We start from the raw sequence: 26,124 nt of genomic DNA on the forward strand, positions 1-26,124 counted from the left end.
TAGAAAAGAGAGAGATGCTTTGAGCTATCCTGCCCAGACCAAGCTACTACTACTACTACTACTCTCTCTTTTTTGCTGGTTCCTGTTGCAGTGAGGTAAACTCTCTCTCACGCCTCCGAGGACTTTGGAGCCATGGATCCTCTCTTTGTCTGTCTTTTCCCCTCTTTCTGATCATGCCGAGGTTACTAATGCCTTGTCAATGCCAGTAATGTCATGTAATTTAAGCGAAATTAAGGAATGGTTTTGCCTTGTATAATGGAATTCATTCATTTTACAATGTTATTATATACACTTGCATTGATATTCATTTGTTAGACATTTCTTGAAATGCCTTTTCCTGTAACTCAACAATAGTCCTTTTGCACATTGCTATTTATCTTATGGAGTTCAATAATACAGTTTACTAGACTTCATTAATATACAAATTACATAGTCTAGTTATGAGGTCAGGTGAGGAATATGTACAGTGCCTTGCAAAAGTATTCATCCCCCTTCGTGTTTTTCCTATTTTGTTGCATTACAACCTGTAATTTAAATTGATTTTTATTTGGATTTCATGTAACGGACATACACAAAATAGTTCAAATTGGTGAAGTGAAATGAAAAAAATAACTTGTTTCAAAAAATAAAAAAAATAAGATCTGGTGCAACCAATTACCTTCAGAAGACACATAATTAGTTAAATAAAGTCCACCTGTGTGCAATCTAAGTGTCACATGATCTGTCACATAATCTCAGTATATATACACCTGTTCTGAAAGGCCCAAGCGTTTGCAACACCACTAAGCAAGGGGCACCACCAAGCAAGCGGCACCATGAAGACCAAGGAGCTCTCCAAACAGGTCAGGGACAAAGTTGTGGAGAAGTACATATCAGGGTTGGTTTATAAAAAAATATCCGAAACTTTGAACATCCCACAGAGCACCATTAAATCCATTATTAAAAATGGAAAGAATATGGCACCACAACAAACCTGCCATGAGAGGGCCGCCCACCAAAACTCACGGACCAGACAAGGAGTACATTAATCAGAGAGGCAACAAAGAGACCAAACATAACCCTGAAGGAGCTGCAAAGCTCCACAGCGGAGATTGGAGTATCTGTCCATAGGACCACTTTAATCCGCACACTCCACAGGGCTGGGCTTTACAGAAGAGTGGCCAGAAAAAAGCCATTGCTTAAAGAAAAAAATAAGCAAACATGTTTGGTGTTCGCCAAAAAGCATTTGGGAGACTCCCCAAATATATGAAAGAAGGTACTCTGGTCAGATGAGACTAAAATTGAGCTTTTTGGCCATCAAGGAAAACGCTATGTCTGGTGCAAACCCAACACCTCTCATCACCCCGAGAATACCATCCCCACAGTGAAGCATGGTGGTGGCACATCATGCTGTGGGGTTGTTTTTCATTGGCAGGGACTGGGAAACTGGTCAGAATTGAAGGAATGATGGATGGCGCCAAATACAGGGAAATTCTTGAGGGAAACCTGTTTCAGTCTTCCAGAGATTTGAGACTGGGACGGAGGTTCACCCTACAGCAGGACAATGACCCTAAGCATACTGCTAAAGCAACACTCGAGTGGTTTAAGGGGAAACATTTAAATGTCATGGAATGGCCTAGTCAAAGCCCAGACCTCACTCCAATTGAGAATCTGTGGTATGACTTAAAGATTGCTGTACACCAGCGGAGCCCATCCAACTTGAAGGAGCTAGAGCAGTTTTGCCTTGAAGAATGGGCAAGAATCTCAGTGGCTAGATGTGCCAAGCTTATAGAGACATACCCCAAGAGACTTGCAGCTGTAATTGCGGCAAAAGGTGGCTCTACAAAGTATTGACTTTGGGGGGGTGAATAGTTATGCACGCTTAATGTAGAAAAAGCCCAAGGAGTTGGTGGAATAATCCTTTCCTGAGTAAGTGGCAATTCATTGCCACTTACTCAGCTGGGCCAGGGGTGCTTTAATTAGGTCAGGTGGAAATGTCCGACAGATCTCCACTCCATAAAAGGAGGAAATCACCATCGCCTGATCGCGCTGCTTTCTCTTCCTTAACTCTGTCAAATCCAGAAGTTCTGTGCGTCCATGAATCCACGTAAATCCACCGACTCTGTTACCTTTCATCTGAACTATCTGTTGCGATCGGGAGAGTGGGCCATCAGTTGTTGTTTGAAGTTATTATCGCGTGGCTTGGAGCGCACGCTTCAAACACTTTGTCTAATGTGAATGGTCAATGATTCCGGCCCTACGGATCATAATAGGCCAATTATGCAATTGCTATGGTTAATATGTAATGAAATTCCATGTACACATGAAGACACTTGAAAGGGTGAAATAAGAAAGTAATTGTTTGTTGAACTGATCGGCTCTGATATCCAACTAATGGCGACTATAGATTGAATAACCGATCACTGTTTGTATTATTCTTTCATGCTTTATGATAAATAGTTACGAGCCTAAATTACTCACCGATGATTCCTATTGACTTATTAATGAACTGGATTGTTGAATTCCCTAAATGATGTTCACAATGAATGATTGTTATGATTAGATCTTTGTGATGATGGATTTGATTGGATACACGTTATTCTGTTTCCTTTGTTATGCAGCACAGACTACTCAGTAAATATACCACTTTATGGTTAAAGGAATTCCTGCCTCAGTCTCATCCATTCCTCTGTCACCTGACCCGTGACCACCTGTTCACCCTCACTGTCAGTCATCCTACTTGTCCAGCTACCCACACAGATTCCACTAATCTTTCACTTAAGTTTTCAGTTTTTGTCTTATTTCTTGTTTGTTTCACAAGAAAAAATATTTTGCATCTTCAAAGTGGTAGGCATGTTGTGTAAATCAAATGATACAAACCCCCCCCCAAAAAATACATTTTAATTCCAGGTTGTAAGGCAACAAAATATGAAATATGCCAAGGGGGGTGAATACTTTCGCAAGCCACTGTACAAATATTTCCACTACAATGACAGAACTGTTTCTGGGAAAGTCAGATGATTTACTCGGGTTAATAATTAGTCATAGAAAGTGGAACAAAAAATTATGGGCAAATAGTTGTCATCTCCTTTTTCTTCTTCCTCTTTTTAAGACGGACATAAATAAGCCCTCTAACCTATCTAGCAGAGAAGCAGGCACAATGAGCAAGCTCACTTTACTTGCAGGTAAAAACATTATTAATATGTTCACATATATTCTGTTTGTGTGAAATTTTTATTAACTCTAAATATGTGCTTTTGAAGGTCTGTGCTTCGCCCTGTGCCACTTGGGTGAGTTTCCACTTTAAAAAAAACATTATGACATTTCCCACACATTATTATATCAACATTTTAGGATTTTTTTTACTTGAATTGTCACTCAGTATTCATCAAGATAATTATGTTTGTTTGTATCAGTCATCTAAAAATTGTGATATATAAGGACGATGCTACCATGAAGTTGTCACCCTGGGAAATTCTGACAGTGACTCTGCAAAAACCATATATGATAGACATTCTGTTCCTGTCTAAGGCTCGACCTCCCAACTGGTCTGCTACTTTACCAACTGGTCCCAGTACAGACCTGGAACTGGGAAGTTCCTGCCGGCTAATGTTGACCCTCACCTGTGTACTCACCTGATCTACGCCTTCTCCATTATCAACCCTGCCAATGAGCTTGCCACCTATGAGTGGAATGATGAGACCCTCTACAGTTCCTTCAATGGACTTAAAGACAGGTTTGCATCTTTTACCAAGACATTCTGAGATGTTCAGGGGTAATTGTTTACTGACAATAGTAATTGTATTTTTGTCATCTAACAGAAATCCTCAGCTCAAAACACTTTTGGCTGTCGGTGGATGGAACTTTGGCACACAACAGTGAGAGATCTAATTTCTTATATTTACATGGTAAAAGGTAGTATATTTTTGAAGGATTGATAATATCTTTTATATTTAGTTAAGTCAACTTGTTTGAGCATCCCCAATTCTCCCTAGGTTCAGTATCATGGTTTCATCACCTGACAATCGGCTGAAGTTCATCCAGTCTTCGATTAGTTTCCTTCGGAGGCATGGTTTTGACGGGCTGGACCTGGACTGGGAGTACCCTGGAGCACGGGGAAGCCCTCCAGAGGACAAGCACAGATTCACACTGTTGTGCAAGGTGATGGTTAGGGTTAGGGATATGGCTATGGTTATAGTTAGGCCAGGATGTGGACATGAAGCTAGGGTTAAAGGCCAGGGTTCAGGCTAGGTTTATGGTTGAGCCGGGGTGTAGCTAGTTTTGGGAAACAATGCTACTAGACTTTTATTTAGGGATGTTCAGACATTTCCATATGGCAATACATGTAATGCCATATGGGTAAAAAGACATCTGTTGTTTTTGTAGGAGCTCCTGGAGGCCTTTGAGGCTGAGGGCAAGGCAGTCAGCCGCCCCAGGCTGCTGCTTACTGCTGCTGTGGCTGCTGGGAAAGGGACCATTGATTCTGGCTATGAAATTGCAGAAATTGCTAAGTAAATATGGATTTTAACATTATAACCACCTTAGTCACATTTTAGAAAACAATAATACAGTGAACAGGATCCCATTTGGATTAATGGATGTGTATTAATGAAACTTGTCTTCTGGGTCATTCCATAAATTTCAATCCCTTTTTGACTGCACCTCTTTTGATTTGAATGAAACCTTTCATTCATGTTTGCTCATGGTGGAAGTGGTCAGAAAGTGACTTTTTGGATGTGAATGCCAAAACATTTAGGAGCTAGAGGTGCACAAAGGTGACCACTTTTGCATACCCCACCCTACCATGAGACATTCATGTCTTTATCACTGAAAAAGATAAACTGTTGAGTTTGATATCATTTGAAAGCTGATATATGAAATCATATGGAATGACCTTTCTGTCTTTAGATACCTGGACTTCATTAGCGTGATGACCTATGACTTCCATGGATCCTGGGAGACCTTCACAGGACACAACAGCCCTCTCTACCAGGGATCCCATGACACAGGAGACCATATCTACTTTAACACAGTGAGAAAGGGGCTTTTCAATGAATAAAACGCCATAAATCACGCTTCTAGTCTACATGTTAAATAAAGCCTATCAAATGTGAGTGTAAAGAAAGTACTGTATACATTCATGCAAAACTAGTTTCAAAGTCTCTCTTTTCTGTCTCGATCTCCCTGGCAGGATTTTGCCATGAAATACTGGCGAGATCAGGGAGCCCCTGTTGAGAAGCTGATGATGGGCTTTGCTACGTATGGACGTTCGTTTCAGCTCGCCTCTGTAGATAGTGGGGTCGGAGCGTCAGCCAACGGTGGTGCTGCAGCCGGACCTTTCACCAGGGAGGCTGGTTTCTGGTCTTATTATGAGGTAGTAAGGCTTAATTGCGTATTTTTTTGAAAAGGTATCAAATTGATAGTTAACTTTTTGATTGAGGTAACCTGTTGCCCCTCATGTTTCCAGATCTGTACTTTCCTCCAAGGAGCCAGTGTCCAGTGGATTGAGGATCAAAAGGTTCCCTATGCCTTTAAAGGAAATCAATGGGTGGGATTTGACAATAGGGAGAGCTATGACACAAAGGTATGCAGCAGTATACCTGGGTTATAATCCAAAATGTTGGACCAAACATCTATTTTTCAAATATGCAATGAAATTGCAAAAGAATCAAAGACATGCTCCTGCTTTTTTCTTATGCTCTCCCTTCCTAAGGTCGGCTACCTAAAGGAAAATGGCTTTGGAGGGGCCATGGTTTGGACTCTGGACTTGGATGACTTTGCTGGACAGTCATGTGGACAGGGCAACTATTCCCTGATCAGCCATCTTCAAAAACTCCTCAACATTGGTAAATCGCGTTTCAACTATTTCTTACTTGTCCAAATATATACAAACATGTCAATGTTTTTTTTTGTGGTCGAGTGCTATTCTGAATAGACATATTTCGTTTTCTTTTCACCCAGAACTGCCTCCCCTGCCACCTACACACACCCCATGGCCAGGGAAACCACCTACAGTCAAGGCCACAACTAAGGCCACCACCACTACTACCCTTGTGCCCGGTGGTAGTTTCTGTGCAGGCAGGCCTGGTGGGTTGTATGTCAAAGCAGATTCCCCGAGCTCTTTCTATAACTGTGCTAACGGCATCACCTGGATCCAGAGCTGCCCCGCTGGCCTAGTATTCAGTGACAGCTGCAAATGCTGCAACTGGCCCTAGGACTGTTATTTGACCTATGGGAGAGTTGGGTATGTTGAGCCATTTTTTTTACATTCAGCATCACTACGTCAAGGGAAATATAATACTCTTCCTAACAAAGATATCTACATATATTTCAGGATCTTGTGTATCGCTGGAAATAATCTGAATTTATGTAAACATACTTTACCATAGCCTCTCTTTCGCACATGTACATGCTCATTTTCTTTTTTGTCTTTTTTGTACCTTTTCAGTGTTACAGTCAATTGTTTTATTCCTTGCTGCTGCTCAAATGAACTTCTCACTTCATTGGTTGCTTTCTCAAAAACCTCAAGGGGGGCTAGATCACTGCTTGTTTTAAGTTTAGGTCACTATCTTGAGTTGATATACAACGCACATTGCAAAAATATATTATGCATAAAACTAACAAAATGTCATAATTTATATGGGGGTATGGTGGCCAATGGCTCAGCTTACCCCAAGGCAAACATTTGGACTATATTAGCCCACACAGCTACACTTTCATGCTACACTACGACCAAAAGTATATGGACAACTGCTCGTCGAACATCTCATTCCAAAATCATGGGCATTAATGTAAAGTTTGTCCCCCCTTTGCTGCTATAACAGCCTCCACTCTTCTGGGAAGGCTTTCCACTAGATGATGGAACATTGCTGTTGGGACTTGCTTCCATTCAGCCACAAGAGCATTAGTGAGGTCGGACACTGATGTTGGGTGATTAGGCCTTTCTCGTAGTCAGCGTTCCAATTCATCCTAAAGGTGTTCGATGGGTTTGAGGTCAGGGCTCTGTGCAGGCCAGTCAAGTTCTTCCACACCGATCTCAACAAACCATTTCTGTATGGACCTCGCTTTGTGCACGGGGGCATTGTCATGGTGAAACAGGAAAGGACCATCCCCAAACTGCTGCCACAAAATTGGAAGCACAGAATCATATAGAATGTCATTGTATGCTGTAGCATTAAGATCTCCCTTCACTGGAACTAAGGGGCCTAGCCTGAACCATGAAAAACAGCCCCAGACCATTATTCCTTCTCCACCAAACTTTACAGTTGGCACTATACATTGGGGCAGGTAGCGTTCTCCTGGTATCTGTCAAACCCATATTCATCCTTCGACTGCTAGATGGTGAAGCGTGATTCATCTTTCCAGGGAACATGTTTCCACTGCTCCAGAGACCACTGGCGGCGAGCTTTACCCCAATCCAGCCGACACTTGGCATTGCACATGGTGATCTTAGGCTTGTGTGCAGCTGCTTGGCCATGGAAACCCATTTCATGACGCTCCCGACGAACAGTTCTTGTGCTGACGTTGTTCCAGAGGCAGTTTGGAAATCGGTAGTGAGTGTTGCAACCGAAGAAAGATGATTTTTACGTGCTACGCGCTTCAGCACTCAGCGGTCCCATTTTGTGAGCTTGTGTGGCCTATCACTTCGCGGCTGAGCCGTTGTTGCTCCTAGATGTTTCCACTTCACAATAACAGCACTTACAGTTCACCAGGGCAGCTCTAGCAGGGCAGAAATTTGACAAACTGACTTGTTGGAAAGGTAGCATCCTATGAAGGTGCCACGTTGAAAGTCACTGAGCTCTTCAGTAAGCCATTCTACCGCCAATGTTTGTCTATGGAGATTGCATGGTTGTGTGCTCGATTTTATACACCTGTCAGCAACGGGTGTGGCTGAAATAGCTGAATCCACTAATTTGAAGGCTGTCCACATACTTTTGTATATACTGTAGGTTTAGGACCTTATATTGTAGCTTATAGAGACATCAACTGTTTTGTACATCAATCTACTTTGGTTTAGATACAAGCATGAAACCTATAACACAATAAATTAATTTGACTTTGTGAAAATCTGTTTTTTGTACCTAACCTGCTAACCACTTTTTCCATGTGGTTTCTTCCTTCACAGACTCCATGAAATGGTGACCTCGGCTCATCCTAAATATTTGGTCACATGATTAATTCTGTGTATGGAGTTCAAACTTGAAATATACTTATTCCTGTAACTATATAAGGCCTTATCAATTATGTCACGTGGATAACAGAGACTATAACCAAAGTCTGTTCACTAATGTAAACATCATGGAGTAGTGATCGGATGAAGAGCAACAGCGCAACATTTAGGCAGTATTGGGCAACAGATAGCAGTTTGGAGAAGTTACACCTCTAATCTCATTTTGCTTTGTTTAAGACTTTGGTTATAGTCTCTGTTCCCCTTTTCTCTCACAGTAACTTTCCATAAACAAAGCTCTTCTTCACCCTTCAGTTATCAATAACATATACATTCATTATCCACGTGACATAATTGATAAGGCCTTATATAGTTACAGGAATAAGTATATTTCAAGTTAGAACTCCATACACAGAATTAATCATGCCTGTTTGATCGTGTGCTTGCAGCTGGAGCAACCAGTGGGTTGAATAAACATGGTTTGAGCTTTTTCTAGTCGTCCGTTTGAGTTTATACTCTGTTCAGAACCTAACCATGGTTTCCTAGAAACACGGGGTGGCTCAACTAACCCTTTTGCTCAATTTACCCCACTCTCCTCTATTTACAGCACTGAGGGGCAATTTTCACATTTTTATGAATGAAACTATATACAGTGTATCTTCCAAACACACATGCTATATTGATTATACAAAGTAAATATCCTGTTATTATTTTTATTTACTGGCTTTGTGTCATCTCACAAGCTAGGTTTCCATCCTATTTGCAACAGTTTTTCATGCAAATATTCAAAACTCTGAATAAAACAGTTCGCGCATTCCACCAGAGATGTGTTTCCATCAAACATACTTTTTCCGGACAAAAGGCTGTGGGTGATGACGTAGTGCACATAAAAAAATGACTTTTGCTGTTAAATTCCCATGTACCGAATGAAAAATACAAGTTAAAGGGGAATTTCACCATGGCTCTGCCACAGCATATAGTCCTTACTATATTAACAACATTACGTTTTTGTCGTAAACATTAATATTATCCAAACCAAAAGCTAGAACGAGCACATTTTCATTTCACTGGTAGAATCGGGAAATTTCGCCTTCCTGTGTATTCATCTGTTCATAGTGAAACAAAGTCCAGCATTCATAGCGAATGCAGATACCGCCCCGCTAGGTAGATGAGGCATGCCCGCAAACTTGGTTCATCGCGTTGTTTAATTTCGAATGATCAACACACAGTAATCTAAGAACTTCTCTAGGCAATTTACTTTTTGAACGTTTGTTTTTCACTCACATTTGTCATCAAAATCAAATCAAACTTTATTTGTCACATGCGCCGAATACAACAATTATAGACTTTACCGTTAAATGCTTACTTACACGCCCTTAACCAACAGTGCAGTTCAAGAAGAGTTAAGAAAATATTTACCAAGCAGACTAAAATAAAAAGTAATAATAAAAAGTAACACAAGAATAACAATAACGAGGATATACAGGGAGCACCAGTACCGAGTCAGTGTGTGGGGGTACATGTTAGTTGAGGTGATTTGTACATGTAGGTGGGGGTGAAGTGACTATGCATAGATAATGAACAGAGAATAGCAGCAGCTAGTTCCTCCAGGATTTCGCATATTTTTTTGTGTGATTTCTGCGGCCAGAAATACTTGATTTTGAAGCAGCTTTTCTGAAATTCTGCGATACATTTTGCGATCTTTTAGTTCACGTTAATTTCATATAGACAATACAAAGTCATATGTGCTCAGTTTTAGGACGATTTTAAGCAGAATACATAATACAAAAACAATTAGAAACATCTAAAGTGCTCAATTTTGTTTATTTTCCTGAACAAACAGCTCTGTCATAATCCACTCTCACATTCACTCATACACACCTCTCCTCTCCATCAGGCTTGGGGTTTGCTATCAACACGAGATGCACCTCCCATTCCCACTCACACACTCTCTCTCAAAAATAAAATAAGATTCAAAGCTGATCAATCGCTTTCAATTTGAGGATCGACATTTATTTCGCATAAATTGTCTTCAAAATACTTGAGATTGCGATTTTTTTTTTAAAGGGTCGTAAGGGAGATAAGGAACCGAAAACGTAAAAATAGAGTATTGTGGTTGATATTAACTTTTAAAACAGTATTACCATTTTTTTTTTTAAATCCAGAAAGATTGTGCTTTCGTGATCCGTATTAAGTTTTACAGAGTATAAAATAGCAAAGCTGACAAATTGCACTCAGTGCTTTGAGCAGCGCTCTCCATAGACAGACTGAGGAGAGCAGAGTGCCGACCACCCTACTAAAGTGGAGAAAAAGTTTGAATAAAACTTCACTCACCTTGATTCTTTCAGCGCTTGCCAGTCTTTCCTGCTACCACTTCAGTCATGGTGATCTGCCGCTGCTGTGGGAACTGTTCTGACATTCTCATACGCTTTGCTGATTCAAAGTGACTGTTGATTGTTGACTTTCTCATTTCCAAAAACATTTGGAAATTGTTTGGCACCGTCTTTAGCTGTTATTTTTGTTGGCAAATGAGAGTGATTTCTGTTCATTGTACTGCCTGTCAGCCATCAACAATCACTCATCTTCACACATGAATACGCTGACAGGCCAGGGAGGAAAAACTTTGTTGACGTGTGGTTGGATTGGGCCATTTTTCACAGTAACAGTGTAGCAATTACGAACCCTCTTTTGATTGGACCCTTTTTTGCATTGAATTATGCGATCGCAGAATCGCGGAATCCTGGAGGGACTGAGCAGTGTACAAAAGGGAGGGGGGGTCAATGTAAATTGTCTGGTGGCGATTTTATGAATTGTTCAGCAGTCTTATGGCTTGGGGGTAGAAGCTGTTGAGGAGCCTTTTGGTCCTAGACTTGGCGCTCCGGTACCGCTTGCCATGCGGTAGCAAAGAAAACAGTCTATAACTTGGGTGACTGGAGTCTCTGACAATTTTATGGGCTTTCCTCTGACACCGCCTATTGTATAGGTCCTGGATGGCAGGAAGCTTGGCCCCAGTGATGTCCTGGGCCATTCGCACTACCCTCTGTAGCACCTTACGGTCAGATGCCGAGCAGTTGCCATACCAGGTAGTGATGCAACCGGTCAGGATGCTCTCGATGGAGCAGCTTTAGAACTTTTTGAGGATCTGGGGACCCATGCCAAATCTTTTCAGTCTCCTGAGGGGGAAAGGTTTTGTCGTGCCCTCTTCACGACTGTCTTGGTATGTTTGGACCATGATAGTTCGTTGGTGATGTAGACATCAAGGAACTTGAAACTCTCAACCCGCTCCACTACAGCCCCGTCGATGTTAATGGGGGCCTGTTTGGCCCGCCTTTTCCTATAGTCCACGATCAGCTCCTTTGTCTTGCTCACATTGAGGGAGAGGTTGTTGCCCTGGCACCACACTGCCAGTTCTCTGACCTCCTCCCTATAGGCCGTCTCATCGTTGTTGGTGATCAGGCCTACCACTGTGTTGACATGGTGTTGGAGTCGTGTTTGGCCATGTGCAGTCGTGGGTGAACAGTGAATACAGAAGGGCACTAAGTACACATCCCTGAGGGGCCCCAGTGTTAAGGATCAGCGTGGCAGACGTGTTGTTACCTACTCTTACCACCTGGGGGCGGCCCGTCAGGAAGTCCAGGATCCAGTTGAACACAGTATGAACGATAGTTGAACTGTGTCAGCATAATACCATTAGGGTAGACTAGTTGAACATGCAGACATGTGCACAGGCATAGAGATTACATTGTTCCCACCTGCAAAATAAAGTTCTGAACTGGTTTGAACCCCCAAAAAGTACCGGCTTATACCGTTCCCTTCTGTTCCTTTTAAACCTCTGAAATACATTTTTTCTTACATTTTTTCTTACATTTCTTACATTCACTCAACATTAACATTAACCCAAAGATTCCTTGATGCCCTTCCAGACTCCCTCTGCCTACCCAAGGACGTCAGAGGACAAGAATCAGTTAACCACCTAACCGAGGAACTCAATTCAACCTTGCGCAATACCCTAGATGCAGTTGCACCCCTAAAAATTAAAAACATCTGTCATAAGAAACTAGCTCCCTGGTATACAGAAAATACACGAGCTCTGAAGCAAGCTTCCAGAAAATTGGAACGGAAATGGCGCCACACTAAACTGGAAGTCTTCCGACTAGCTTGGAAAGACAGTACCGTGCAGTATCGAAGAGCCCTCACTGCTGCACGATCATCCTATTTTTCCAACTTAATTGAGGAAAATAAGAACAATCCGAAATTTCTTTTTGACACTGTCGCAAAGCTAACTAAAAAGCAGCATTCGCAAATGGAGGATGGCTTTCACTTCAGCAGTAATAAATTTATGAACTTTTTTGAGGAAAAGATCATGATCATTAGAAAGCAAATTACGGACTCCTCTTTAAATCTGGGTATTCCTCCAGGGCTTCATTGTCCAGAGTCTGCTCAACTCTGCCAGGACCTTGGCTCAAGGGAGATACTAAAGTGTTTTAGTACTATATCTCTTGACACAATGATGAAAATAATCATGGCCTCCAAACCCTCAAGCTGCATACTGGACCCTATTCCAACTAAACTACTGAAAGAGCTGCTTCCTGTGCTTGGCCCTCCTATGTTGAACATAATAAACGGCTCTCTATCCACCGGATGTGTACCAAGCTCACTAAAAGTGGCAGTAATAAAGCCTCTCTTGAAAAAGCCGAATCTTGACCCAGAAATTATAAAAAACTATCGGCCTATATCGAATCTTCCATTCCTCTCAAAAATTTTAGAAAAAGTTGTTGCGCAGCAACTCACTGCCTTCCTGAAGACAAACAATGTATACGAAACGCTTCAGTCTGGTTTTAGACCCCATCATAGCACTGAGACTGCACTTGTGAAGGTGGTAAATGACCTTTTAATGACGTCAGACCGAGGCTCTGCATCTGTCCTCATGCTCCTAGATCTTAGTGCCGCTTTTGATACCATCGATCACCACATTCTTTTGGAGAGATTGGAAACCCAAATTGGTCTACATGGACAAGTTCTGGCCTGGTTTAGATCTTATCTGTCGGAAAGATATCAGTTTGTCTCTGTGAATGGTTCGTCCTCTGACAAATCAATTGTAAATTTCGGTGTTCCTCAAGGTTCCGTTCTAGGACCACTATTGTTTTCACTATATATTTTACCTCTTGGGGATGTCATTCGAAAACATAATGTTAAATTTCACTGCTATGCGGACGACACACAGCTGTACATTTCAATGAAACATGGTGAAGCCCCAAAATTGCTCTCGCTAGAAGCCTGTGTTTCAGACATAAGGAAGTGGATGGCTGCAAATTTTCTACTTTTAAACTCGGACAAAACAGAGATGCTTGTCCTAGGTCCCAAGAAACAAAGAGATCTTCTGTTGAATCTGACAATTAATCTGGATGGTTGTACAGTCGTCTCAAATAAAACTGTGAAGGACCTCGGCGTTACTCTGGACCCTGATCTCTCTTTTGAAGAACATATCAAGACTGCTTCAAGGACAGCTTTTTTCCATCTACGTAACATTGCAAAAATCAGAAACTTTCTGTCCAAAAATGACGCAGAAAAATTAATCCATGCTTTTGTTACTTCTAGGCTCGACTACTGCAATGCTCTACTTTCCGGCTACCCGGATAAAGCACTAAACAAACTTCAGTTAGTGCTAAATACGGCTGCTAGAATCCTGACTAGAACCAAAAAATTTGATCATATTACTCCAGTGCTAGCTTCCCTACACTGGCTTCCTGTTAAGGCAAGGGCTGATTTCAAGGTTTTACTGCTAACCTACAAAGCATTACATGGGCTTGCTCCTACCTATCTTTCCGATTTGGTCCTGCCGCACATACCTACACGTACGCTACGGTCACAAGACGCAGGCCTCCTAATTGTCCCTAGAATTTCTAAGCAAACGGCTGGAGGTAGGGCTTTCTCCTATAGAGCTCCATTTTTATGGAATGGTCTGCCTACCCATGTGAGAGACGCAGACTCAGTCTCAACCTTTAAGTCTTTACTGAAGACTTATCTCTTCAGTAGGTCCTATGATTAAGTATAGTCTGGCCCAGGAGTGTGAAGGTGAACGGAAAGGCTGGAGCAACGAACCGCCCTTGCTGTCTCTGCCTTGTCGGTTCCCCTCTTCCCACTGGGATTCTCTGCCTCTAACCCTTTTACAGGGGCTGAGTCACTGACTTACTGGTGTTCTTCCATGCCGTCCATGGGAGGGGTGCGTCACTTGAGTAGGTTGAGCCACTGACGTGGTCTTCCTGTCTGGGTTGGCGCCCCCCCCTTGGGTTGTGCCGTGGCGGACATCTTTGTGGGCTATACTCGGCCTTGTCTTCGGACGGTAAGTTGGTGGTTGTAGATATCCCTCTAGTGGTGTGGGGGGCTGTGCTTTGGCAAAGTGGGTGGGGTTATATCCTGCCTGTTTGGCCCTGTCCGGGGGTATCATCGGATGGGGCCACAGTGTCTTCTGATCCCTCCTGTCTCAGCCTCCAGTATTTATGCTGCAGTAGTTTATGTGTCGGGGGGCTAGGGTCAGTCTGTTACATCTGGAGTATTCTCTTGTCTTATCCGGTGTCCTGTGTGAATGTAAATATGCTCTCTCTAATTCTCTCTTTCTTTCTTTCTTTCTTTCTCTCGGAGGACCTGAGCCCTAGGACTACCTGGCATGATGACTCCTTGCTGTCCCCAGTCCACCTGGCCATGCTGCTGCTCCAGTTTCAACTGTTCTGCCTGCGGCTACGGAACCCTGACCTGTTCACCGGACGTGCTTGTTGCACCCTCGACAATTACTATGATTATTATTATTTGACCATGCTGGTCATTTACGAACATTTTAACATCTTGACTATGTTCTGTTATAATATCCACCCGGCACAGCCAGAAGAGGACTGGCCACCCCTCATAGCCTGGTTCCTCTCTAGGTTTCTTCCTAGGTTTTTGGCCTTTCTCAGGAGTTTTTCCTAGGGAGTTTTTCCCAGCCACCGTGCTTCTTTCACATGCATTGCTTGCTGTTTGGGGTTTTAGGCTGGGTTTCTGTACAGCACTTTGAGATTTCAGCTGATGTACGAAGGGCTATATAAATAAATTTGATTTGATTTTGATTTGATTTGATTAAAATTACTTTACCAATCAGTGTGGATAGAGCAGCTTGCTATTGAATGGGCAAGCTATAGCTAGTTGTGTCCAAGTGCGATGGACAGACAAGTTTACGGCGCGTCGCGAGATGCGACTGAAATTTTGCGGGTGGGGAGTGAGTGAAAGAGGGTGGAGGAGGAGACTTGGCTTGAATCGCTGGGCATCTTGTTATGACATGTATTATCTGAATTAGACCTACAGAATTATACCTAAGGAGGAGTGGCTTCTATGGAGGAACTTTGAATGTCCTTGAACTTCAGAGAGTTGGTTTAACGTTGGATCAGAGGTAGCTAGCTAGCTAAGAAGCTTGTGTGTGAAGAGCAGAACCAGAATTAAAAACACGTATTACCTTTTTGTAGTTAATAAATCGAATGTCAAACGTGATAACTTTAGTAACCTTATCTAGCATTGAAAAAGCTAATCAAATCTCTCATTAAATATCTCACTATTTTCTGAATCACGCTGGTAACATCAGTAGGCTACAGTAGCCTAAGTTTCAGAGGGGGAGGGCAGGTTGCCTACATTTACATTTAAGTCATTTAGTAGACGCTCTTATCCAGAGCGACTTACAAATGCCTACACATGTACACACACTGGCAAAGACTTTAAACTGACAGGCAGACACTGGAATACATTTCTGAGTGAGGTCTTTGCATAGTAAGTAGCCTTGTTGCGTTTTTTGAGGGACTGAAAAAAATGCCCGGAACGTAAAATAACATCATTAACTGGTTCCCGTGATTTTAAAATAACGTTTCTGTTCCGGAACAGTATAGATCATTTTCGTTCCCGGTTTTCTGTTCTCTTCCTTGAACCGGTCCTTTGCCTTGCCTGGGTAACAAACTAAGATGAGATCTATTTGCTATCCCTCGTCCTTTTATAGTAAAGCATGCTTCAGATGATTTAAACACTTACTGTACGTAATCTGTTGACTATGCAGTTCACCCTATGCAGGTGGTGGTATACAGTATACTGTGGAGTTCACTCTGTAGGCTTTTAGGTTTATATATAGCTGTGGTCATTAAAACTCATACTGAAAGTATTAAAACAGGAAGCTGTTTGTGTAAGTGTGTACTGTTTTACCAACTTTTCATTACTTGTAAATAACCCGTTTTTGCATGGACATTGCCATTGAGGGCTTCCACCATTTTAAAGTAGTCAACTGGATCGGGATTCATATGGTTCGGGAGCAATCAGCCATTGATCAGAGCATTGTCTTCTTCTTCAAATTGGTTTGCCTAGTTTGTAAATGGCTTTTTAGCGATATCACCGCCATGTAGTGGCCACAATAAATTCATGATACACAATATTTGACTCCAGCACTGCAGGTGGCGTGAAATCACCAATATTAGCTTTACACTTTTTTCAAACATCAAAAGAAGAAAATGTACTACTTAAAATGGAGATAGCATCAATTAGGGATGAGCTTTTGAAATATTTTCACTATTCGTATAATATGCATTTTTGGGGGGATATCTGAATAGTCTAAATATGTGTGTTTTTTTGTGAAACTTTTATACAACTTTTTTTCTAAACAGCACTTGTTTGCTGCATGACTCAGAAAGCTCTGTTTGCTGCTGCAGCAGGGCGGGGGAAGGGTAGGGGCCGGTGTAAGACGGGAGGGAAGAAGAGGGAGCGAAAGTAGCCATACTCGTGCTAATTAGACAAACTTGTTGCTGCCTTAGGTTATCCATCATACCATCTGGCAGGGCCTGTATTGACTACATCAAATCGATGTAAAGAATCTAGCTACGCTATCCAGCTAAGTTATCCAACTAGCTATCTAGCAAGGCTAATTGAAGCTATTTTGCTGTGCTCCATGTCCTTGTCTACAACTACTCCATTCAGGTTAAGCAACAGCCTACCTGTTGGTTGCTCGTTGTAGTCTAAACCTTTTCACTAAAGTAACTTAATTCCATAATTTTGATTCCATTTTGCAATAATTTGAACTATCCCACTTCAGCTGCTAGTCTTCATATGGAGCCTCTGACTGTAGTGCCGCTTTTATTGCCCGACATTAACAGCTTGCTGCCCGTATGTCTTTTTTATGGTGTGCACGTCATTCAAATAAAAACTACATTCAAAAGTTTGTTTTTTAAAATAAAAAATAAGGGGGATTAGAAATGATGCAAACATTTAATTTGATAAAACCTAAAATCTATCTGCAATATTAAAGCTGAAAATGAAATTGCCACGAGCAGCACCGCAGATATTAAGATGAGCGAGATGCAAGACTTCACTCTCACACAGTCACACATGGTATCTGCACATGTGCACGGGTTCATTTCACGCTGTTCACAGCGTGGTTGCCAGGGCACCAAAACAACAGAGAAGTTGAGCCTCGCACTTCAACGCTCTTAGTTTTTGTCATTTCACTGAGTCTACCTTTTAAGAATGTCAAATGCCATGGTGTATAGTAGAGCTGGGACCAAAACCCGAAAATGACCGTAACTGACATTGTCTTCCTCTTGCTGAAGCATTTTGCTTATGTTAGTCATTTCCGGTAATTTTTCTACACAAGGTTCCTGTAGATTCTTCAAAAACATTATTTGGTCAAAAGTAATAACCTATTCATTATGCGGTAGGTAGTCTAGCGGAACTTCTTTGGGATAGGGGGCGGTATTATGACGTCCCAAAGTAAACTGCCTGTTACTCAGGCCTAGAAGCTAGGATATGCATATAATTGGTAGATTTGGATAGAAAACACTCTAAAGTTTCTAAAACTGTTAAAATTATGTCTGTGGATTTCTATGGGAAACTAGATTTATGACGCACCTGGTTGCAGTTCCTATGGCTTCCACTAGATGTCAACAGTCTTTAGAAATTGGTTGATGTTTTTCCTTTGAGAAATGAAGAAGTACGACCTATAGCTCGCTCCACTTTGATTTTATCCGCTATTGAACACAGTATAATCCGTCTTAAATTTTATTGATTATTTACATTTTAGGATACCTAAGGATGGATTAGGAAAGTTGTTTGAAATGTTTGGACAAAGTTTACAGGTAACTTATTAGATAATTTGTGGTCATGTTGGGCAAGTTGGAACCGGTGTTTTTCTGAATCAAACGCGCCAAATAAATGGACATTTTAGGGATATAAAAAAGGAGTTTATCGAACAAAAGGACCATTTGTGATGTTTCTGGGACATATTGGAGTGCCACCAGAAGAAGATCTTCAAAGGTAAGGCATGAATTATATCGTTATTTCTGACTTTTGTGTCGCCACCTGCCTGGTTGAAAATGATTGTTATGCATTTGTATGATGGGGCGCTGTCCTCAGACAATTGCATGGTTTGCTTTCGCCGTAAAGCCTTTTTGAAATCTGACACCGCGGCTGGATTAACAAGAAGTTACACTTTATTTTGACATTTTGCATGTGTATTTTCAAGAATGTTAACTATTTACAATTCTGTAGTTTGAATTTGGTGCCCTGCACGTTCACTGGATGTTGGTCAGGTGGGACGCTACCGTCCCACCTAGCCTAGAGAGGTTTTAAGAGCATTGGGCCAACAACTAAAAGGTCACTGGTTCGAATACCTGAGCAGGCACATTGAAAAAGTCTGCCATTCTGCCCTTGAGAAAAGCATTTAACCCCAACAACAACTGCTCCCCGGGTGCAGTTGTCGATTAAGGCAGCACCCGCACCTCTCTGACTCAGAGGGGTTGGGTTAAACGTGGAAGACACATTTTGGTTGAATGCATCCAGTTGGGCAACTGACTAGGTACCCCCCTTTCCGATTATGTTGATTACTGCTTTGAAAATACAGTATATTCCTGTCCCTGTTTCGCTGTCGGCTGCTGTGTGAGTGAGCCACTCTCAATTCCTTTCCCCACTGTGCGCATGGACCATTGCTCAAAATGCAATATCTAAAAATATAGGTTTCAAAGTAACTACTGTTGTTCTAGTTACATAGAGAAGAGTCACAGCTTTCTGGGAGTATATAATTTATTTCTCACCTTTCAATATTGGCACCACTTTACAACCATGCAAGTGGAGCGGAGTTGAGGATATATACTTGTTTTGTAGTGCAATACATTTACTGATAGCCATGTCAGCTAATTGATTTATCTATCTACTGTAGCAACAATATCATATTTAGAGTTAGCAATCTAGCTAAGTGTTGTGAGTTCCCACTTTCTCAAGGGGTGGTGAATAATATAGCCTAGGCCAATATGCACAAAGATGTCAAAAATGTGATCATTCTGGATCCTATTTTGACAGGTTGCACATCAAAATATCAATCGCGCATTACCTGGATATGTCAGATGAAATAGCTGACTTTTTTAATCATAGGCTACCATCTCAGTTGTCTTACTTGGCACTGAAAAAAATATATATCTAGAGCCCTGCTGCAACTGTAAAGTAAATGTCCATTAAAACACCATTTTTTTATCGATATATTTATTCTTTTCGAGCAAAATAGTTACATTTACCACAATATGACTTTTTGCCCATGTCACCCAGCTTTAGTATATACTTGTATATAGTACTGTAGCAATGTCACATTGATAATTTGATTTAATTCAGACAAAGCCTCTTCATTGTTATAATATATAAATATATCTATATTTTTAAATGTATATTCTCGCAAGTCGATTAATCGATTAACCGTACCCATCCCTAGCCTCAATGGCCCTGCCCATGCCATCACAGATGCCATAAGAGCAGAGATACAAGTTGAGAACCCTATGCATTTCTATGGGTAAAGCTCCTTACTGAAAAGGACCAAGGGGTGCTTTTATACCTTTCTGTCGGTCCTCCACTAAACATGGTCCCCAGGGAAACACTAACAACAATTATGGTTCCTACCCTGCCACGTGCATTATTCCCATCCCCCCACACACCTCTGGGAAGAAGGGTTGTCGTGCTCACATCCCTTAGGTCTGATGATCTGACTGGAAGTTAACTAGTTAGAGTATGCTATTGATCAACATCTCAGATTTTGAATACAAATTAGTCAGATGGTTATAATAGGGTCTTAGATTCATTGCTCTGTCTCTGGATGGACATACTAAGACACAAATACATAGATAAAGCAAAAGACACCTGATCACTAAACAGACCAATAGAAGCCATTAACTACATGGACACTCCTCCCTCCACCATACTGAACACTACCTAACCTAAATCCTTACCCTACCCCTAACCCTTGCACCCCCTTTTTTTGGCCTACAGTTATTTCCACGATAACAGAATGATGCTAAGATTTTTCATTTTAATATGTATGTCAATCAAAAACCAATGATTCCAACGTTAAACAAACATTTGGTAACAGAATGACAGCATAAACAGCACAAACCGTCATTCTGTTACCAAACGTTGCATCTGTACTGTTCTTCAAGTAAATGTGTTGTTGTAAATGTGTTGTAGTCCTTGAGCACAGAGTTGTATGGTTTGTTTAACTTTGCAATCATTGTTTTTTTTTTTGGCATTCATTTTAAAGTGAAAAATCTGAGTCATTCACCATTCATTTTAGATTTCAACATTGCCAATGCTGCCATTATGAAATGCAGCAAATTTAAGCATGTGCATGGCAACACCTGGAGAGTGTGGAATGTGAATCTGAATAAATCATATAGCTGGTTCTCTTGAGCTGACAGCCTTGGAGTGATTTTCGCCTATATTGGTTATGCACGGATAAAAGACTGCTGGACTGGTCCATATCTGTTATGTTTTCTATAGAAATCTTGAGTATCAAATAAAAATAAATGGCTTTTCACTCTTTGAATCCTTTAAAAATGTTGTTGCAAACAGAGACTTCATGACATGACATGAATGATTATTTGTCCTATACTGTTCAAATGTATTATTATGTTATGAGTAATTGTAAAATAAAAAATATATATTTTGAGGCATTACTTCCATGAATTTCACTGTAGTGTTGGCCCCAATGAATGGACAAAGCCATCTATTACATGACACCATTAATTCCTATGTGAAGACTCAATAGCACATTAAAGCCAAATTAAGTCCATTAAGATGGCATCTCATGGAAACATAACATGCACAGTTACTCCAGGAAGTGACGTTGCAGGCTACCTCAGTGCTACCCCTCTCATTGAGAAACACAAGTTGAAGGCCGACCGGGGTACTGCAGAATGCCATTAGCAACTAAATTATCCTTAGAACTTTTGTTCGCAATTTTAAAAATAATCTGTTCAAGGACATACTTTTTTTTTTTAATTACTAGAAGATTCACCACGAAGATTGCCATTTTCCATTCATTATAATGGGGGATCCTGTTTTCTGCTAACAATGCCTGCAGTACCGCGGTCGACCTTTAACTTCCATGGGGCTGTCGTTCTCCCCTGGTTGGCCCCATAGAGATTCTATTAAATTACTAGAGGGGATATGTCATTAACCTTCAAAGGTTCCAGAACGGGGTGAAAATGTCAGACATATTTTTCAGGGAGAAATCCAAACCAGTGTAATTGGAATGAATGACATGATTGTACTTATGTAGGAAAATGAAAGTAAGGCATGTGATATCAGAAATTGTGTAACTGAATGATTGTCAACCTAAAATATTGTAATAGAATTATACTGTAAATACAGGTTTTATACACATTTTCTGAATAAATAGCCTCTAAATTTGTAAACAGACAATAAATGTCTCAATTTTTGTTTTCTTGAAATGCCATGAGTGCTATTATATGATACAATATCAGTACTTGTTGCATTTAAAACTTGTCTAAGTCCTATCATCAACTGGTTTCAGCCAGTGTATGACTGTGCATTGATTGCATTGTTTGAATGGAATATTGGCAGTTCATTAGAAAAATTTATGGAATCATTCCTCTAAAACTGTCTGACTAGCAGTGGTGTAAAGTACTTAAGTAGGTTTTCGGGGTATCTGTACTTTACTTTACTATTTATATTTTTAACTACTTTTACTTTTACTTCACTACATTCCCCCAAAAAATGTTTACTTTTTACTCCATACATTTTCCCTGATACTCAAAAGTACTCGTTACATTTTGAATGGTTAGCAGGACAGAAAATAGTTTAATTCACACACTTATCAATGGAACATTCCTGGTCATCCCTAGTGCCTCTGATCTGGTGGACTCACTAAACACATGCTTCGTTTGTAAATGATGTCTGAGTGTTGGAGCATGCCCCTGGCTATCGGTAAATAAAAAAAATGTAAGAAAATGGTGCTTCCTGTTTTTCTTAATGAGGAATTTGAAAATATTTATACTTTTGATACTTAAGATTATTTTAGCAATTACATTTACTTTTGATACTTAAGTATATTTAAAACCAAATACTTTTAGACTTTTACTCAAGTAGTATTTTACTGGTGACTTTCACTTTTACTTGAGTCATTTTCTATTAATAAGTTATCTTTACTTTTACTCAAGTATGACAATTGATGTTGTTTCCACCACTTCTGGCTAGCTAACTAACAAACATACAGTGCAGATAAATTATTCTAATTCCTTATTTTACACAATATGTGATCACAGTACTGGCAAACCATGGTTGACTAAATTCCTGACCAAAATGGCTGATCTTAATCCCATCATAAGAAGGTTCATGTCCATTCTAGTATTCAAATTTCTAATTATATGGTTGGCCCCCAGTGGCGTGTATTCATGCATGCCAAGGGAAGCCAGGCTTCCCCAAAAATATGACCAATAAAAAAGGGTGGAGAAGAGATTAGGATTTGTGGTTTTACTATAAAGGCGATTCTGATCCTACGATGAATTCATACATTGTGCCTCTGGCATGAAAGGATGGAAGTTCAATATGTAGCTAGATGTAGTAGGCTAATGTTAACTAGCTGGCTAATCATTGCCCATGAAAGGAAGTTTGGCTAGCGAGCAAGCATTTTAGCCAGGTAGCCTAGGACAACAAAAACAAAAGCATGTACTGTATGACAAAGCCATAGACCGTTTCGGCAACATGAAAGAGAGGAGGATGGCACTGGCATTTCTCTACTTGTTTTTCTCAACATGCTTTTTCTACTTACGCACATACAGATATCAGTACCATGGACAGCCACATGATATTTAGCTTACATTGATTGGACTAAGCATAGGTGATTTGATGATGTTGAAGTTGAAATGGTGCTGGAATAGTAGAGGCAGCTCCTGTTTTCTTTGTAACTTGATGTAACTCTCCAGTGTTCTAAATCAATAGTTGTTTAGTAGTCCGGAAATGTCGGCAACATTAACTTGATTGACCATGTTGGAGGTCATATAACTGTTTGTTACATGCAAATTGCTTTGTGGACTCCACCGGACAGATGTTGCTCTCCAGTTTTGTGAAGAAACAAAAGTGTGGTTGAATTTATTCTGCCACTGTGTATTCTTATTGTCTCTGCCTTAGGCCTATATATCACAGTGGCAAGGCATAGATTATAGAGCAAACAACGCATTTATGTCACGACTTCTACCGAAGGTGGCTCCTCTTCCTGTTCGGGTGGTGCTCGGCGGTCGTCGTCGCCGGTCTACTAGCTGCCACCGATCCCTTTTCGTTTGGTTTGGTCTGTCTTGTGTTACACCTGTTTCTTGTTTAGATTCATTAGTAGGGTATTTATTCTCGCCCTACCAGTTTGGGTTCCTGCGGGATTGTTTTGTTTTCCCTGTCGTGGGTTTGGGTAGCGTTTTATGTCTTTGGCTCATTTAGACAGGTGTATTTTCTGGACTGCGTTCCGGGCCATTTGTGTGGACTGCTTATTCTGGTCCTGTCCCTGTTTGTTTTGAAGGACTCTGGAATAAACACTTTCTCTGTATATTTAGTTTCCTGCGCCTGACTTCACACCCCCCCACCTCTCCTAGGGAGTTTTGACAATTTACCACAACACATAGGTTGTAATATGGCTTTTTTTCCCATGACTGGCATCCCCAGTGATTTTTACCCACGGACCGCTACTGTTGGCCCCCTCTGTCTAACACAGACAATAGATATACCATACTCACAAGGCCTGGGGGGCTTATGTCAAATCCTACAGAGACAAAATACATGTTTTTGGATTGCCCCGGTTGAGACACGTTCAATGTTACCTCACACGGAAGTCCGTCTATTGCTGTTGACATCACATGAGCCTTTCTGAGCCAATGAAAAGGTAGCAGACACGCTTTTGAAACTAGGTGGTGTAGTACCGCTTACACACACTGGATGGTATAATACACATTGTTGGAAGCACAGCAGCGAGCTGAATCCAGCCATATGCACTAAACAAACTTCAGTTAGTGCTAAATACGGCTGCTAGAATCCTGACTAGAACCAAAAAATTTGATCATATTACTCCAGTGCTAGCCTCCCTACACTGGCTTCCTGTTAAGGCAAGGGCTGATTTCAAGGTTTTACTGCTAACCTACAAAGCATTACATGGGCTTGCTCCTACCTATCTTTCCGATTTGGTCCTGCCGTACATACCTACACGTAAGCTACGGTCACAAGACGCAGGCCTCCTAATTGTCCCTAGAATTTCTAAGCAAACGGCTGGAGGTAGGGCTTTCTCCTATAGAGCTCCATTTTCATGGAATGGTCTGCCTACCCATGTGAGAGACGCAGACTCAGTCTCAACCTTTAAGTCTTTACTGAAGACTTATCTCTTCAGTAGGTCCTATGATTAAGTATAGTCTGGCCCAGGAGTGTGAAGGTGAACGGAAAGGCTGGAGCAACGAACCGCCCTTGCTGTCTCTGCCTTGTCGGTTCCCCTCTTCCCACTGTGATTCTCTGCCTCTAACCCTTTTACAGGGGCTGAGTCACTGACTTACTGGTGTTCTTCCATGCCGTCCATGGGAGGGGTGCGTCACTTGAGTAGGTTGAGCCACTGACGTGGTCTTCCTGTCTGGGTTGGCGCCCCCCCCTTGGGTTGTGCCGTGGCGGAGATCTTTGTGGGCTATACTCGGCCTTGTCTTCGGACGGTAAGTTGGTGGTTGTAGATATCCCTCTAGTGGTGTGGGGGCTGTGCTTTGGCAAAGTGGGTGGGGTTATATCCTGCCTGTTTGGCCCTGTCCGGGGGTATCATCGGATGGGGCCACAGTGTCTTCTGATCCCTCCTGTCTCAGCCTCCAGTATTTATGCTGCAGTAGTTTATGTGTCGGGGGGCTAGGGTCAGTCTGTTACATCTGGAGTATTCTCTTGTCTTATCCGGTGTCCTGTGTGAATGTAAATATGCTCTCTCTAATTCTCTCTTTCTCTCTTTCTTTCTTTCTCTCGGAGGACCTGAGCCCTAGGACCATGCCTCAGGACTACCTGGCATGATGACTCCTTGCTGTCCCCAGTCCACCTGGCCATGCTGCTGCTCCAGTTTCAACTGTTCTGCCTGCGGCTACGGAACCCTGACCTGTTCACCGGACGTGCTTGTTGCACCCTCGACAATGACTATGATTATTATTATTTGACCATGCTGGTCATTTACGAACATTTTAACATCTTGACCATGTTCTGTTATAATATCCACCCGGCACAGCCAGAAGAGGACTGGCCACCCCTCATAGCCTGGTTCCTCTCTAGGTTTCTTCCTAGGTTTTTGGCCTTTCTCAGGAGTTTTTCCTAGGGAGTTTTTCCCAGCCACCGTGCTTCTTTCACATGCATTGCTTGCTGTTTGGGGTTTTAGGCTGGGTTTCTGTACAGCACTTTGAGATTTCAGCTGATGTACGAAGGGCTATATAAATAAATTTGATTTGATTTGATATGTCAGACTTATAGTTTTTGTTTTAATCAACAAATAACACAACCTTTTTTGGGAGGCTTTAAACAGCCTAGTGCCCAATTTTGCAAAGTGCCTAGTGCCCAGTTTTTTAATCTCAAGAGGTTAATGGTAATACACCATCTGGCATGGAGGTGATATATTTTTCCATCTAAACATTCATTTGAATTAATAC

At 41.4% G+C, this 26,124-nt stretch overlaps 1 protein-coding gene across 1 annotated transcript; it reads left to right on the top strand.

Moving 5' to 3' along the window:
- Positions 1–3,054: 3,054 nt before the first annotated feature.
- On the top strand, positions 3,055–8,637 carry LOC115194127 (acidic mammalian chitinase). The gene is made up of 12 exons (XM_029753531.1): positions 3,055–3,164; positions 3,243–3,269; positions 3,511–3,715; positions 3,801–3,857; positions 3,975–4,140; positions 4,366–4,490; positions 4,888–5,011; positions 5,171–5,353; positions 5,447–5,563; positions 5,693–5,825; positions 5,941–6,223; positions 8,105–8,637. The coding sequence occupies exons 1-11, from the start codon at positions 3,140–3,142 to the stop codon at positions 6,192–6,194; spliced, it is 1,416 nt and encodes a 471-aa protein (XP_029609391.1). The 5' UTR covers positions 3,055–3,139; the 3' UTR covers positions 6,195–6,223; positions 8,105–8,637.
- The last annotated feature ends 17,487 nt before the right edge of the window (positions 8,638–26,124 follow it).

This window comes from Salmo trutta, chromosome 5 (genome assembly GCF_901001165.1).
Source record: "Salmo trutta chromosome 5, fSalTru1.1, whole genome shotgun sequence".
Taxonomy (NCBI): domain Eukaryota; kingdom Metazoa; phylum Chordata; class Actinopteri; order Salmoniformes; family Salmonidae; genus Salmo; species Salmo trutta.